Below are 17,365 nucleotides of genomic sequence, written 5' to 3'. Positions count from 1 at the left end.
TTCAGCCGTCCATCCGTCCATCCGTTAGTCCGCCAAATATCTTTGCAACCGTTGCAGATAGAGAGATGAAACAAAAAGCACATGACTCGGGCGGCAAAGGGGATGAAAATGAGATGATGACCTTGACCCTGACTAAACTAGGTCATGGTCAAATTTTAACTCTTGTACACTCAGGAACTGGATAAGATTGAAAGATGATGGAGAAGGCCAGTGTGAGTAAGACTGTAGATCAAAGCTAGTGCTTTGACCTATGCAAGTTGGTCAGGGTAAAATTTTGAATTGTGGGGTGTCGCGGGATTTTGCAGTCTCTGACTGCATGGGTTCTAGTGAAACTTGATACCTCATAATATAAGGAAATGGCTGAAATGAATGCACAGTTTTGTGTCCTTTGTGCCCTTCCATTTCTCTGTTATGTATGTGTGAACCAACAGTGTATATTTTTTTTACTATCATCAATTTTAGATTGGGGTCACTAATTTTCTGAAATAAGATCCCAACAATAACGTGACCACCACAGGTCTTCAGATCACTTAGCTTTGTCCCATAGCAGCCAGATAGTCTCCATATAGCCCTTCACTTCGACAGAACTACGATCTGCTTGTGACTCTCTTGCCAGAAGTACTGTATAATTTGGCCACCCTCCAAGACACTCACAATATAATCTTCAATAGTGGCTCATGTTGTAATTAAGACAGTTTAACTTGATGAAAAGAAACAACTTCAATTTTCTCCAGCTTTCCTCTATAATGAAACAGATGCTATTAATATGTATTAAGTTTTGCATGGATGTCAGCCGTCAGCCTTTATCACAATGCAAAAACATTGGTGGTCATGTATGAACATGAGGCCAAGGTCAAAGCAAATACTAGATATTCCTAACAGCTGTAATAAAAAAAAAGGAAAATCAATAAAATGTGTTTTTTCTCCCTGACGTTCTCAGAGTGTTCCGCCCTTTGTGTTTTAAAGCATCATTAGCTGTTAAGTGAAATGTGTCTCATATACTTTATGTATGTTTGGTTATCAATATTCCCATTTCATTTTGATGGGAAACCTTTGTGGCTTTTTAATAGCCGTTGTTATCCAACCACCATCTGCTGGCAGTTGACCTGATGCATGTTTTTCCACCACACTGATGCCATAACCATGACTGTGTGGTACAAATTGATTCTCTCATGTCATAAAGAATCCTTTGCAATTTAGTCTAGTGAGGCTCTGGTGTTATGTGTGGATTATAATAACCTTCCTCTTCATTAGGAGGAACACTAATACTTGTGCAGGGGTGTGTGGAATGTAGATAATGACCTCTGTAATATGCTAAATTTAAATGATGTCTCACACAATGGTAAAGCAGAAGTTTAATGCTCTCTTTTATGGAGACAATTGAGGAGGTGTTCCCGCTGGAGCTGAAGGTTTCCCCTCATGTCAGAGGAGACACGACTTTTGCCGGTTCCCCTCTCAGCACCTGGATATTTACGACAGGGATCTCGAAACCTTGCGTGTTTTAATACTGAAAATAGATTCAGAGAGTGTTGCTAGTCAAAAAGCAAATCTTACATCACTTACCCTGAGACAGCTGTCAAATTGTGACGTGACCCTGATGAGACTCTGTGATGAATTTACTGGCGTTTGAGGAGAAGTCATAACATCACGGAAAAAGGTGTTTGAAAGTTGAGGAGAATTTCCGAAAAGAATCATCTCAATTAAAATGTGCTTAAATACAGCAAAGAGAGAAAGGATGAAATTAAAGCATGTTGATATGGCAACAGTGAGAGAAACGGTGGCCAACGTGTCATAAAATAAATGTTCGATAACATGAATTATTATTTTTATTAGAGTCAACATGAAGGCTGGGGGGGGGGGAAAATCACAAATAATTCCACCACTCACTAACAGCATATCTCAAGATTAACCTTTAAGATAAATAGATAAATGATGTCTTTTGGGCTGCTTTGATGCACGTGTCTTATTTTAAGTGTGATTAAGGATGAATTCGATCCACAAATCTGTTACTTCATCCTTCCAAGAAGCATTTTTGTTGGTAAACAGGAAACATATCAAAACAACATAGCTGGTGTTAGTGCCATAGTTAAACTGGCATCTGGTTTTATAATTTTAGATGCTTTAATGAAATGGCTTACTAGTAGCTTAATCTTCTATTATTTATTATTTTACTATTTAAAAAAAAAAAAAGAGTTATTATTTAGTTTCTTATAATTAACTGATAACAAATAACATTTTCTCACAATTTTATACAGTATTAAAATAGCTTAGTTTATTTAAATTAAAATAAAAAAGTAATTTTCAGAATAATTTTCCAGCAGATTCAAAACCCTTTAGAGAATGCAGTCGAACACGCCTGTAACCTCTGCATCTCCTCACCAGCTTCCATAGTGGAGCAGAAGTGGTGGTGTCAGATGCATCCGTGCCTTGATGGGGAGGAATGCAAAGTTCTCCCTGATCTGAAGGGCTGGAGCTGTGCCATGGGGAACAAGATCAAAACCACTAAGGTGAGTTAAAATCATTTTTATGACACCATATTCAAACCTGTTGAATTTGACCTCGCAACTCTTCAAGGTCGACAAGCCGTAGATTCTGTTACAGTCTTCTGTACTGCTGTCACCTAAAAACAGCTAGTGTTTGCAGCCCGGGGCTCTGGCCCCTGGGGGCCTGTAATCAATGGGCTGTCATGTCTCCTTTGCACTTTCAAGCCACTTTGATCACCCAAAATGGCCAATTACACACTCCAATTACCTGCTTTTAACGTTGTAATATGATGCCCCCCATCCTTCACTGTGTTATGACGACCCATAGACTTCAGTTCTGTCTCTCTCCATGTACTTAATTATTTAAACTGCCCGCACCACACCTGCCTGGAGCCGGGAGCCATGGAGCCTGGAGCTATTGATTCGGGGACGTGTCGGGACCTCAAAATGGGATATTTATATACATATAATTAGCTTTTCTTTTACTGAGTTCTGAGACGTAGCTTAATGTCTAGATAGATGTTGAAATAGACGTCATAGATTATATGAATTGTTAACATTAAAATGTTTTATTCCTTCTTCAACATGCTTGATGGGACAGATTTCTGCGGACAGAGACCAGCTTTGGTAACATCAGATGTTTCACAGTGGAGTCCAGGTAATTATCACACATATATACTGTATTTATACACTTTATATATAAAGGGATTGTTTCGCTTTCTAAACAGGGAACATCTCTGTACCGTTACATTCTTCTGCAAAAATAACACGTGCACTAACAGACAAAAGGTTACTAATCACGGTTCCCAGTGGTTCAGCTACTCTCGAGAAAAGACGCGTGTGATCTAGAAAGACAACAACGTGTTCAAAGCATCAGCATCATCCAATGGATTCATCTCACACACCTTTTGAACTCAGCTGGAGGAACTAGTTTCTTAAGTTTCATATCTTTCTGCCGGCTGCTTGAAGCAGCGGGGGGGAGATGGGGGGGGGATCACACTTTCTTCTTCACCTCTGCTGAGCTTTTGGGAAAACAGCACAACATAACCTGGAATTCCCATCTACACTGCCCTCTGTGGTTGTTTCATCACTGCATTCATACAGACTTGGAGAACATTCACAAAACAGTTGTTGCTACTACAAAGCCGAGGACACAGCCTGGGAGTCTTTCAATCAAGGAGTAAATCTTGAAGAAGGTCGAGCTGCAGGTTTAGTATTTGTACATTTGCAGGCCTCAAAGTCGTGCTCTTCTGGAGGGTGACCCCCCCCAGAATGTGCTGCTTTACCATTATTACTTTTTACACTGCTGTATTTCTCTTTTTGGTACATGTCAGCCTCTGTTTATCCTGCATGCACCAGATCACGCATTTTAAATCAGACAAACAAGAACCTTCAGGACAGTTTAAAAACAGCATAGGTCAATTTTTGGTCTGTAAATGTGTGAGTAATTTCAAATAATGTTCACGCATAATAGTTTGTAATTAGAAAAAATAATAACAATGAAACCTTTTTCTTCTAATATATTGAATATTTTATACATATCACAGTTTCTTAGGAGACCAATAAATGTGTTTAATTATGTTTTATTGGAGCTGCTTTTATCTGGCATAATAAGCAGGACTGTGCCAGTGTGTAAGAGGTATTACCTGGATTGCATAACACTTCAGTAAATGTGGGAGCACAGTTGTGGACTCTCCTGAGTGTGTTGCACGATGGTTGCTGCTGCCTGAAGCCTTTCGTATGGAGTGCGTTCTCCCGGTAAATTCAAAGGTTCCGTCCAGGAGCTCCAACTTCCTCTCGCTGTCCGTGAACAGGCGATATAGATAAACTGCTGACACTAAATCGTCGATTGGAGTGAATGTCACTGAGATGGTTTGGTGCTCTCTGTGTCAGCCCCATGATGAACCCGTCCAGACTGAACCATGTCTCTTCTTCAACATTAGCTGGGATAGGTTCCATCCGCATTTGAGAGGAATAGCTCTCTCTCTCTCTCTGTCTCTCTTCATCTCTCGCTCTTTTATTTGAAGAATCCAGAAGGAAGTGACCAACCAGTTTTTACAGACCAAGAAACTTTTAGATTGAAGAAGCTAATGACAAAAGTAAAAAGGATGATTGTGGAAAACTGCTAGTTGTTTTCTTTGTTCAGGAAACAAACATCCTGCAGTTGTTTTTTGAAATGCAATTTCCTATTTGTGTGATTCTCTTTTAGATTTTGTGTCAATGTGATTTTTTTGTAATTTGGCTTTTATGAATAAACGCGATTTTACAAATCAAAATATTTCTCTCTTCCTCTCTCTCTCTCTTCCTCTCTCTCATCCTCTCAATGGTTAAAGGAAAGGATTGTCCATCTTGTTTGTCCTGGATCTGTTAAAGGTAGTTTTCTCCTCACTTTCTTCGGTGTATAAAAAAAATCTAAATAAAATAAATAAAACAACAACAACAACAACAACAATAATAATAATAATAATAATAATAATAATAATATAATAATAATAATAATAATAATAATAATAATAATAATAATAATAATAATAATAATAATAATAATAATAATAATAATAATAATAATAAAAATAATCAATCCTTTATTGATCCCCCATGGGGAAATTACTTTTTTCCATTCCAATATTCACCTGCAGCTTACACTCTAACCTTTGTGGTCCACATGGGTCTTGAGCCAGCCACCCTTTGGTCCTCAGCCTAAGGCATAGTGGACTGAGCTACTGCCGCCACTAAATAAAGTGTTGGTTTGGTCTTATAAAATGCTTTGATCCAGCAAATGTTGTGATTTAATGCGATATAAATAAAACTGAATGAATTGAATATTAATGTGATTATACGTAATGAATAAAAAATGTTCTTGATATTTCATTTCTGCCAATAGATACTTATAAATCCCACACACTGGTTCTTTAACGATGTGACTGTAAAATTTAAAATTCTTGAAATAAATCTGGTTTGTGCTAATATGTGAGGTGTGTAAACTAATTCGGGTTTGGACTACTATTAACCAAGAGTCAGCTAAAAATGAGATATCAAATGAAAATACTGTTTACACTGTTGTGTCCTAATTAAAACAGCATGCAAAATTACGTGTTATTAAAAGAACACTGTAGCTAAACAAATTTGGTTAACTGCCAATCTGGAGAACCCACCGCAGTAGTTTTAATGAGTCTGCCTGTTGAAGAAGTAATTTCAGCAAACCTTGACGTGAAGTTTGAAACGAAAAAGATAATTTTGTTTTTTTTTTGTTCTTCTTGTGGGATTTAAGGCACAGTAAAGTATTCATGGGCAGTTTAACTTGAAACAGCGTTGATTCTTCTCTGTGCTGACTGATCCTGCTGCTTGCCCAGTGGGTGTGTCCATAACAGGCAAGTTTTTATCCCATAATAACAGGTGTGAACGGCAAAAGGGCTCTCCTCCTACGTCTTTATGTTTGCCTCTATGCTTATCTGCTGAATTCCTCTTCAGACCAAATGAATTCACAGCCACACGAGAACAGTCACGTTTTGATTTGCGGCAATAATTAGCCGTTAGTCTTGACAGCAGAACTCCGTCTGAGTAAAAGGTGAATCTGCATAGCTTCTATGCTGTCTTTTTTTTTTTTTTGCTGATTTTACAGGTGGATTCTCACTAAAACTCTTGCCTGGTGCTGCATTAAAATGGCAATACTATTAAAATTCCTGTGTCGGTACTTACAACACAAAACATATTGCTCAGGAGGAAACTGCAAGTGCCAATTACACGGCTGAATTACACAAAGACAAGCCCATGCACCTGCTGTGTTAAATCTTTCAGCCAAGATTACTTCAGGCACTAAATGGAAATGAATCCTTTGCCAGTTAAATTATCACTTGTCAGCCACTAATTAAACAAATGCAACACCCAATGAAGATTTAGTTTTACCCCTCTATTTTTAGAATTGTTTCAGTCACTCAAATACTGTTAATGACCCCCACCCCCCACCCCCCGCCACCTTTCCTCTCTCGCCCCTCCCTGAAGTGAGATGCAGGCGAGATCTATCTCTGAAAGACTTGTTGTTTTTTTTTTTTTGCTTCTGACAAGAAGCAGCGCTGCTCTTTGTCTTTTCAGCTCGGAATTATTCTCAAATTAGTACCACATTAATCACAGTGACAGCTCCGAATGTAAATGACTCTGTAAAGGAAGGAATTTATTGCAGACCAGCTAAGGGCTGCTATAAGCTAAATTTATGGAAACTATTTTCCTCGGGTTTGATATGATTATGCAGGTTTTCTTGTCAAGCAATGGGGCCGATTGTTCTTGGATTGTTTTGCTTTTCTGCATAATTGAGGATGATTTATATGATACTATGCAGTGCCACGCTGCTGCTGCTGCTGCTGCTGCTGTTGCTCCGGCCTGCGTGAGGGGACACATTTGTGAATTAAATCTAAGCAGACTGTCAGCGTTGTCTGTCTCCGATGAAAAGTTCAGCCACGAAAATGGAACCGTACAGCTTCCCCAATAGCTCCCCTCAGTCCGTCAAAGTCAGCGCGGTGGTTGACAGACGATTGGAATCGATGGCGGATGTCGTTATGAAGGTTGTTTCGCTTCTTGAGAGGAATGTACTTCTTGGAGGAGCAGAGGAGCTGCCAATCAGACGCTGAGCTTGACGACAGGCAATTTCATCTCCAGAAAAAAGGAGGACTTCTTGTGATAGCATCAAAGCAAGGAGAGAGAAGACTCACATGGCAACGTTAATCCTGAATAACGGATAACACTGACTGATGAAGGAAGGCACTATAGTCTATAAGAGGGCTTATAATGAATCTGAAAGATTCACAAGTTAAAGGTTAGAGATCTTGACCTGTACGCTCGAATGTTGACTCCTCTCAGAGGAAGATCTTTGCATAACATCACAATCTAATTGGCATAATCCTTAAATCCAACTCTCCAACAGTATTTGGCCTCCACAGGCCATGAATGAAGATTTTATCTTATTCAAACACTTTTTTTCAGAGATATAAACATGAAAAATGAAGAGCAGGAATAAAAGGAGACTTCAGGGTTGAATAATATATCTGATTGTGTAGTTGCTTTGCCAACATGTTTGTCGTGTCAATCAATGTGGGCGGGGAGCCTCATTTCTTCTTGCTTGGATGTTCTGTTGAGAAAGTTTTTTAACACTGGAGGTCAAGCTCTTTTCTATTTCTGCTCATCTTTAGCATCATTCTCTCTCAGTGTTTCTTTTCTCTTTTGAAGCAGATGCTCACATTTAAGGCCATTGTTGCATTAAAAAAAAGTGAATTGTGTGTGTGTGTGTTTTTTTTTTGTTTTCTGTTGCAGGTGAGCCAACATTTCCGGTCAGATTATTAACAGAGAAGAGGACCTTTCTGTAAATAGAGACTTTCTTCCTTCTGGACTCAAGTTAATCTTTGGAAAACTCTGAATGCTTCTAGAGCTCTAAAGACAAGAAAAAGGGGGAGTCGAACCTACGGCACTTATTTTTTGATGGACTCCATTGATGGATTTATTCTTTAACATGTACTGCTTGTAGTGGAAGACAACGGTGAACTTTACCTATATGTCAGTTTCTCCAGTATTTATGACATTTACAGGGATTTTATGCCACAAGTTGACCAAAACGGTGTTTTGTTTCATCAGTCAGTCGTGGATTTCTTCCCTAACAAAGTAGTTGTTACAAAAGTTCAGATATAAATGAAAATACATGGCTGAGCAGCAGATATTCAGGGTGATTTCCAAAAACAAAACAAAAAAAATACACAACCGCTCTCATTGGTGCATCAGTCACATTGTGTGGCATGTTACACAAAGAGAAAGCATCATGTTATTTATGCATCATGTGTTCCATTCAGCCAGATATTGTTGAGAATTCAAGCACAGCTGAAACAACCCAGTGCTGTAGATGTTGTAACCCGATCAAACCTTCCAGCCGTGAACAGACAGAAGACTGATTACCATTGTGGTTCCTTTCTCCCCTCGTTTTTCCCGTTTTTTTAATGACAACATGTGGATTCCAGGAGAAAGCAGTAAATGAAACACACAGCATCTCTGATTGGACAATGACCTTGATATTCCCCAAGGTATAATTTGCTGATCACCTTTCAGTAAGTGTTGCTGACACTTCCTTTGTCTGTGTAAGTAATGACATCAGTAATAAACTATGGTTGTGTAAATTAACTATGTCTTGTCTTTTCTAAGTATCTTAACATTTCACCACATTAGCAGCAGGACTTTTTTTTGGTTTTGGTTATTTTGCATCTGATGTGTTTTGTTTTTAATGATTTTATGATGACAATTAAAGAAGTACTTTCAGAAACTGACATGTTCCGATCCACATAATTATCTATTTGTTTATTTTATTTTTATTTGACATTTAATATCTGACATAAAGTTGTAATCATTTTGAGTCCAAGACCTCTAAATAATCAGCGTCATCGTTTGAGTGATGCCAAAAAAAGACAAATAAGATCCAACAAGAGGGAAAAAGAAACTTTTCAGGGTGGGTAATCATACCAACTGTTAACCAGGTTACCAGCAGGGACGGTTCTAGAGTCATATCTGCTTGGGGGAGATGGGAGATGGGTGGGGGGCTCAGCACCAGAGGTAGGATGGATATTTGTATTTTTTGTGCCAACGTTCTGGCACATAAAACATTTCATCGGACTCATCATTGGTGCAGCTCTGTAGACGTGACAGACAGATAGGACCGATCTGTAGACTCGAACTAAATAAACAGATGAGACAAAACCATAGACTAATGGTTAGAAATGAATGAAAGAGTGTTTATAACTGGTTTGGAAGTAGATGCAGGCAAAACAACGCAATATGATAGAAATACAGTGACAACAACATTGAACTTTTCATAAATCTAATGACCCTGTGTTTGGCTCAGTCCCAGTTAATGATACCGATATTTGAAATCAATTTTATTTTCAGGATCCTCTTATTTTATTCATTCATTCATTCATTTTCCTTTTTGCTTCATTTCGCTTAACTCTTCTCTGGGTTAACGCATGTTGCATGAAGATCGAAGGAGTGTTCAAGTCCCACTGAGATCCAAGTACTGGTACCTTGTACCTTGTATGTAACACAGAGTGCCTTTTTCCAATTCAGGAATAGCCTGTCTGAGACTTTTACCACAGTTGGCAAAGCAGAACACAGCATTTCTTCTAGGTGAGTACTCAAACCATCTAAAAAACCCATTTAAATCTCTGAAACCATTTCCTTCTACAAATGGGACCAAAGCCGTCTCTTTTTCCTCAGAAACCTGAGTTCCTTTAAATGTTAAAGGAATGTCCAATTCTGACGTCTGTAACACCTTAATGAGGATGTTCTACCAGTCTGAGGTGGCCAGTGCTCTCCTCTACGCTGTGGTGTGGTGGGTCAGTGGATGCTAACAGACTGGACAGACTGACCCACAGGGCAGGTGACATTATTGGGGCAAAGTTTGCACTCTTTGACGGTGACGTTGGGGAGGAGTACATTATCGAAGCGAATGATCATCTGAGAAAATGAGTCTCACTCGCTGTACAGAACATTGATTGGACATAAGAGTTCATTCAGTAGTAGGATGACCCTTTCTAAATACACTACTGAGTACTGTAGGAAATCTTTCCTACATGTGGCCATCAAATTGTACAACTCCTCACTCACTCTGACAGTCACATGGTGAGGAGGAAGAGGAATGGAATCAGACACTACTGTATGTACTGTACATACCTTTAAATACTTTTAGATCCTCTAATTTATTCTTTTAGTTATTTCAATTTCTTTTTTAGCACTTTGTTCTAAATAGTTCCCTCATTCTGACATTTTCTATGCTTTCTATGCAACTGTAACAAAAAGCTATTTCCCCTTATGGGATCAATAAAGTACTTTGATTCTGATTTTGATTGAAGGGTTTTTTTTGTTTTTTTTTAACCAAACTGATCTTGCGGATGCTGAGAAGCTTTAACTGGTTAGAACCTGTGTCTTTCTTCCTTAAATCAGAATAAGCGTCTTTAGATCCTGTGCTCTGACTTGGTGGGCTGAATGCTAGTCTGCTCATTCTATTCTCCTAGAGACTCTCCTCCCTCTCTTTAGTTGTACTGAGAGAGAGGGATAGGGTTAGGGTAAGGGTTACATCAAGAAATATTCCAGGTTCAAGTTCTTTCTGTGTGGAGTTTGTATGTTCTCCTCTTGTCTTGAGACACCAGGGGTCTCAGTCATGGTGGCTACAGCCCAACCCAATGGGTTTACCATATTGTCATCAAAGATAGATTGATAAAATGTTGCTGATGACTGAATGTGCTACTCAGTCAACCCAACAACTTCAGTGGTCCTTAACCAGCTCTTCAAATCGGCTACACTTCGACTGTTTCATCAGCGCCTGAAGTCACATCGAGAAGTGAAGCATTTTCATTTAAATCAGAAGGCAAATTGCAAGCCGTATTTTTGATTTGCACAACCCTGCAACAGATTTATCTCCAGTTTCTTTTTTTTTTTCTTCAAATAATGGCATTTTTTAATCTCACCCTGTCCTCCACAAGACAAGTACCATCTGTTATCATCAGTTGACCCAGTCTGAGTCCAATCTTTTTTTGTCATTGGAAAGTGTAACAGTCCTGTGAATAATGGCATTGTTTTTTTGTTTGTGCTTTTAGGGAACTGGTACAACCTGCTCCTTTTGAAATTGTTCCAAGAGTACCAGTTGATTACTCATCACAGAGAAACACATCTACAATTACTGCATTATGACAAGATGACAAGATTTTTCTGGCCCACAATGCAGCATCTCCATCAAACTGCTTCACTTACAAGCTACTGGAGCTTCTGGCGATGATACTGTACTTAACATTCTAATGTCTAATGACATAGTATCACAATCAGTTATTCAATCATCATTATTTAATCTTTATCCAAACTATTTTTGATGTTGTTCAAAGTATAATTTTAATTTTGACTACTGGTGTACTTGTGGGAACATTCAGACTGTGACTTGCATAGATGTTGGTCCTGCAACAGGAGAGTTAGGAGACCAAAAAAAAGAAAGAAAGAAGATATTTAAGGTACATAAGATGCTAAACAAATACAGCTGATTTTAAGTCCTGTACATAAACAGACAAATAATACATGTTCCATAATATATTTCTCCTTCAAATTTCCCAATATCCCACTTAAATCCACTGTTTAGATGAGAGATTCTTAAATGCTTTTACCTGAGGACCCCGGTGAGAGATTAGCTTTGGTTGCTCGGGGAAACAGGCTTATTAAAATTTTTTGCATCCTCATCATAAAGGGACCTACCAGCAGCAAACTGCAATTTGGATCTCAACTCACAGTTACAGTTGAGATATTTTCCACTGTTTTTGGAGCATTGCTGACATCTCTCAATTCTTAGATGTTTGTCTTTTGGGAAATTAGAAAAAAAAAAAAATCTTTCCACAACACTCAAGCATGGAGGTCATTCAGAAAGGATATGATTTGTTTCTCCAGGTTTTTGACCTTGCTTTTAAACCCTTGATGCCTGCCTGTCTGTGCCCATCAAACACACTTACACTAAATGGTGTTTCCCTGCCTGCTATCCTTTTCCAAGAAGCCAGTCTGTGAAAAAAGTTTGCACTGAGGGCAGAAAACAAGCGGTGCCTGGAGCATCTTCCTATTTCGTGAAGAGAGAGTGCTTCCTTCAAACATCCACCTTCATTCTTCTCAGGCGAAGGCGTCCTTTGGCAAAACGACAAACATTTTACATGAATCAAAAGGCCATGGCAATGTTGGTCTCGGCATTCAAAACAGTTTGACATCTCAAGGGTCAGACTCCCAGTAGGAGTTGGAGGAGTGTCCAACTCCTACTGGGATGGAGAAGCTGCAAAATACAGAAAAAACTTCACTCTTGAAGCTTTGGTTTCTTTCAGAGGGTTGAATTGCCATAAATGCAAGCATTCCGGTCTTTCTTTTTTCCCCACTTTGCTGCAGTCATTACGAGAGCACTTCAAAAGGATCTCCTCCTCTCACCATATGTCGTATAGTTTCATAATCTAATGAGGGTTTTGTAATTACGCTGTCCACCAGGGGAATGGAGCTCATCGATTCTCTGGGAGAAGAAATTTCATTACACAGACTCACTGTAAACCGTTGATACTATCAACAGCATTGTACCTTAATTTCATTTGTTCATTTTACACTGTAAAAACGACTTGTCAGAATCACATGCAGAGGACAAAATTATAGATCTGAATGCAAATCACTCTACCATGGAAGCTTTCAAAACTTTCCAGGCTGGAGGAGAAATGCTGAAAAGGAGAGCATGTCATTTACAAAGGTACCAACATATGAAAAGAAGAAATATTTCATCACATCATGTAATCTGTTTGCCTGTGCAACACAGCAGTCTGTATGACATTTTAATATCTGTGTGATACTCAAATAATGAATACTGCTTTTTCACACATGCACCTCACATCCTCCGATGCATTCATCGAGACATCAAATGACAAATGGGACATTCACTGTACTGGAAGTATTTATGTGTTTCTGTGGGCATATTAGATGTTGGAGCTGAGTAAACTCTATCTATCTATCTATCTATCTATCTATCTATCTATCTATCTATCTATCTATCTATCTATCTATCTATCTATCTATCTATCTATCTATCTATCTATCTATCTATCTATCTATCTATCTATCTATCTATCTATCTATCTATCTATCTATCTATAATGACACTAATTTGACCTGATTTGATCAGACTGTACCTGTGATTTTATTTTGTGTCAAATCTGATAAATCTTTAGAAGTCAGGGATGTAATTCTTTAACAAAACAGCTTTTTTCCCCCCAAGTTAATAATCATTCTAATCTGATTCCAAATTATAGGCTCACATTTTCAGAGGCTTGGTGGCATTTTTTAAAAATCAAGTTAATGCTTGTGGAATCAATGTTAATGAGAGCTATGTGAGAAAAAAGCAAAAGTTACCCAACAGGCCTTGAATGATTTGAAATAAAACTGAGCCAGTTGTGGGAACTGCAGTCCTGGGTGATAATTCTTAATGGGTCTTTCACTATAAGCAACCAATGTCACATCACAGCCATTTGATTTACCAATAAAACATCAATGTCTAAAGTTGTACATTCAGTGTTACTCGATTTTCAGGTTTCAGGTTATTGCAATGAAAAGAGAATTTCTTTGCCTATGTCTGCTGCACATCCTCACATCACATTTCCTGACACATAAATCACATAATACAATCTGTTTTAAACACGGGTTCCCATAATGCCTTAAATGGCCTCATTCGTCAAACACTTTGTATCTGAGAAGTGCAAATAAATGAATGTCTGCTTTCATTATGTATCTATAATATAGTACTGATATGGTTATGTTATATGAGCTCATTTTTAATATAATTCATCATCTCCTGCAAATTAGCACTCCCAAATTAGTGCCCTCACTTTACACATTGTAATTACCTCCGACAGGTGCAGTGGATTTATGGGGGTTCGAACAGGGTTTTTACTTTTTAGGCTTTTTTTTTTTTCAGTCGTGATTTGTTTGTTCATTTCAGACTGTTTTCATTTTTGGCATCATGAACTTTTCACCGCTCCTCACACTGCATGTACCAGAATTCACCTGTCAAACTCCCTGAGTCGGTGGGCCAGTGATCACCATTGTAAATTTGTAGGTTATTAAGTTTGTGTAAAAACAACACAACAGTCTTTGCATGTGTTTGTGTGTATAAAACCTAAATCAGTGCTGGGAAAGAATCTCCAACCTGTGGTGCTTGCAGAATTTAACGCCTCGTCTCATTTGTGAAAAGCTGGAATAGAAAATAAAAGAATGAAAATAAGCCATTAGCCTATTAATCAACAGGTTGTAGCATCCAAGAATGTAATGCATGTAAGATGTGTTCACCATGCTGATGATTGGTACGCACAACAATGTGAAGAAACTTTCTGTGCAGATCACTTACATTGTTAACTGTTGCATGAATGTTGAATCTCCAAGGACATTTGTTACCCTTATTATGATTACATATCACAGTGCTATCCATTCGTGTTGCCAGATCTGACCTCAGGGGTGTTTTCGCTATATTTAGTTATTGGAAATCTGATGAGGAATGGATCCTTGAACACGTACACCGACCAGAGCTGACGTTATGAGCAGTATCCGGTCCTTCTCACGCCAATAAAACTGAGACGTTCCTAATTAGCGCCAAGATGTATCACGCCTGTTTGCCTCACCCCCCCGAGCTGCGTGAAACATACCTCACAGGGTGGTGTTGGATTACGTGTGGATGAAATGAAGGAAGCAGGAGGGATCCGTCCCTGTGCTTCTGTTTTAAACTAAGCATCAACATCCGTGACAACAACCTCTGAGCCCAAAGCCCCCAAGAGACCAGTATTAAACAGTTGATGTGTACAACAAGGGTCATGCGGTTCTTAGTTATGGTAAAATTTAACTCATAAGCTCATAAGGATCCATTGACAAGGATGGATGGTGCTCTCATGTTACGGATAATTTCCACTCTTACATTCTAGGGCCACGGCAACCACAGCAACCTCACTGAGAAAAACAATATCCAATCATAGCATTATTTGAATATCTAGGATTACGTGACCTTTTCAATGCACCACAATGAAAAACTACTAATAAAGCACATAGAAAAATGTCCATATCGCTATATTACATGACTAATCATGACCGCTTTTACAAGCTGCAAACCCTGAGGATCAGTGGAAAACAGCAACTTGCATCTTTGAAGTTGAGTCAGTTAAAATATTCCACTTGACTGCAGCTGGAGGTGTACCAGCTCAGTGTGGAAAAGCCCATTAAAAAGCAATAATTATATGATATGAATATGAAGATAGGGGTCTATCATATAATAATAACATAACAGGTAACTATCATATAATAATAATAATAATAATAATAATAATAATAATAATAATAATAATAATAATAATTTTTATTATTATTACTGTATTATAACACAGGAATAATAATTACTGTATTAAAGTATTATTATTATTATTACTGTTGCTATTGTTATTATTATTATCATTATTATCATTACTGGTTGTCTTTCAAGGTCAAAACCCTTAAACACCACTATTCCTTGTATGCCATTTACAAGTAAATCCTTGTTCTGGATTCTCCTGTTTTGTTTTGTTTATTATTACAGTATTATTAATTAGTTGCCACTATATTGGGTACTTTTATTTTTTTTTGTCTGTGCTCAAGGAACACACATCCCACCCCGAAGAAGATAATTCTTAAATTTCTCCTGCTTTGTCATGAGTCCCATTACATTGTAGAAGAACAAGTCCTATGCATCTCCGACAGCAAATACATCAGTGTTGGGACAAGCGTAGCTATGGTGATTTATGGTGGATGCGAGCTTCATATCTTCTTACGCTTTAGTCACAGATTTAGTTGAGTGCCTTCTCCCTGAATGTTATTCTGATATCAGAAAAATGTGCTAAATTGATCCCCTAAACATTTTTCGAAGAGAGTAAAGGTGAACTAAGAGAGCTGAAAACATATATATATCCCACACACGCTTGGTATTGGTAGAGGTGTGCACTCTTCATTCTGGATTTGAATGGGGCTAAGGGTTCGTGGAGAACCTCAAGTGTTCTCTTAAAAGATTGCAACTTGTAGTTTGGCTGTTCTTGACCTCCACTCTGCCTTTTAGCTGTGTGGGATTTTGGTAACGGAAATAAGACATCTGTTCAAATTTAATTTCCTCTGAAAAATGTTACTGCACTTGGGCGTCACATGAACCAAAGTTTGAAACAAAGAAAGGCCTCGACTGTTTCACTGAGCCTTTGAAAGCCTGTTTTTGGGATCTAACATCTAATAAGGCCAGACAGCAAGAACAATGGGAGTACAAGGGAAACTGCATTTCCCAGGGGGCAACATTACGCCTGGGTCATAAATTCCTCCACTCAGACTATCTGCCCTCATTAAGCGAGGGGCACTAAAATCTACATAGGGAGTGGTGGTAGTAGCCTAAACGTAATTAAATTTAAAAATTGAGGTATATTAATTGCCAGTTGATATCATCACTGTTTTAATAAAATGTGTTATATTTTAAAGAAATTGTTTTTATTATTGTTCATAATGATGTTATACAGTCTGGGTGTGAGGGTCAGTGCTCAAGCTCAGACTTCACCAGTGATTGAGACTGATTGTAATGGGTTATTTCAAGGTGGTGCCCCAAATTTACAGTTGTAAATTTGTGTTAATAATATGATAAATTGCTTAATCAACAATGATAAATCATCTTAATAGATATGAATCATTCATTTAATTACATCCACATTTACCCTAGTTTACCCCAAATGATTGGTGCGCTGAAAAATGATGATAGTTAATGAGAATTTTATTTTCAATAATCATTAATCATATTCAATAACCAATTCCCTCCTATAAGCCCAACACTGGATTATAGCGTACAATTCACCCTGTCATTCAATCCATAAAGCTTCCATTCAACGGTTACAGGTAGCTTAAAAACCTGAATGAAGCAGACATGAAGACAGGAACCATGAAGCTCTGCCACCATTACTGTTAATTTTACACCAGCGATTCTTATCAGCGCCAGTTTTATTTAAAGAAAAAAATGCTGTAAAGGTTGCATTCAGAGGATGTGTTAAAGCTTTGCATTGTGATCCATTGAAGTTTAGCGACTAAATTAAGAAGTCACGGATACAATGAACGCCAAGACATCTGGTGCTGCATAATGTATGCGGAAATCATTTTTCCTCAAAGCTGTTTCCATTGTCTGACGTAAATTTCTGATTCTATTGTGAAGCAGAAAAAAAATTTGACTGGAAATTGGTAAAAGCAAGAACTAATGAGATGCTGCTGAGCATTACGTCCACCACAACAAAGCAAAGAGAGACGGGGAACACAGTGAT

General features: G+C 38.1%; 1 protein-coding gene across 1 annotated transcript in view; it reads left to right on the top strand.

Annotated features, from left to right (window-relative positions):
* Positions 1-8,556, top strand: part of LOC137589195 (chemokine-like protein TAFA-2) — a 53,886-nt gene extending 45,330 nt beyond the window's left edge. The window contains exons 4-6 of the mRNA XM_068306766.1: positions 2,383-2,507; positions 3,085-3,141; positions 7,788-8,556. Coding sequence (XP_068162867.1) covers positions 2,383-2,507; positions 3,085-3,114 — 155 coding nt within the window. The 3' untranslated portion in view covers positions 3,115-3,141; positions 7,788-8,556. The remainder of the gene's footprint in view (positions 1-2,382; positions 2,508-3,084; positions 3,142-7,787) is intronic.
* Positions 8,557-17,365: the final 8,809 nt, after the last annotated feature.

Source organism: Antennarius striatus, chromosome 22 (genome assembly GCF_040054535.1).
Source record: "Antennarius striatus isolate MH-2024 chromosome 22, ASM4005453v1, whole genome shotgun sequence".
Taxonomy (NCBI): domain Eukaryota; kingdom Metazoa; phylum Chordata; class Actinopteri; order Lophiiformes; family Antennariidae; genus Antennarius; species Antennarius striatus.
This window is presented reverse-complemented; position numbering and strand designations above follow the sequence as displayed.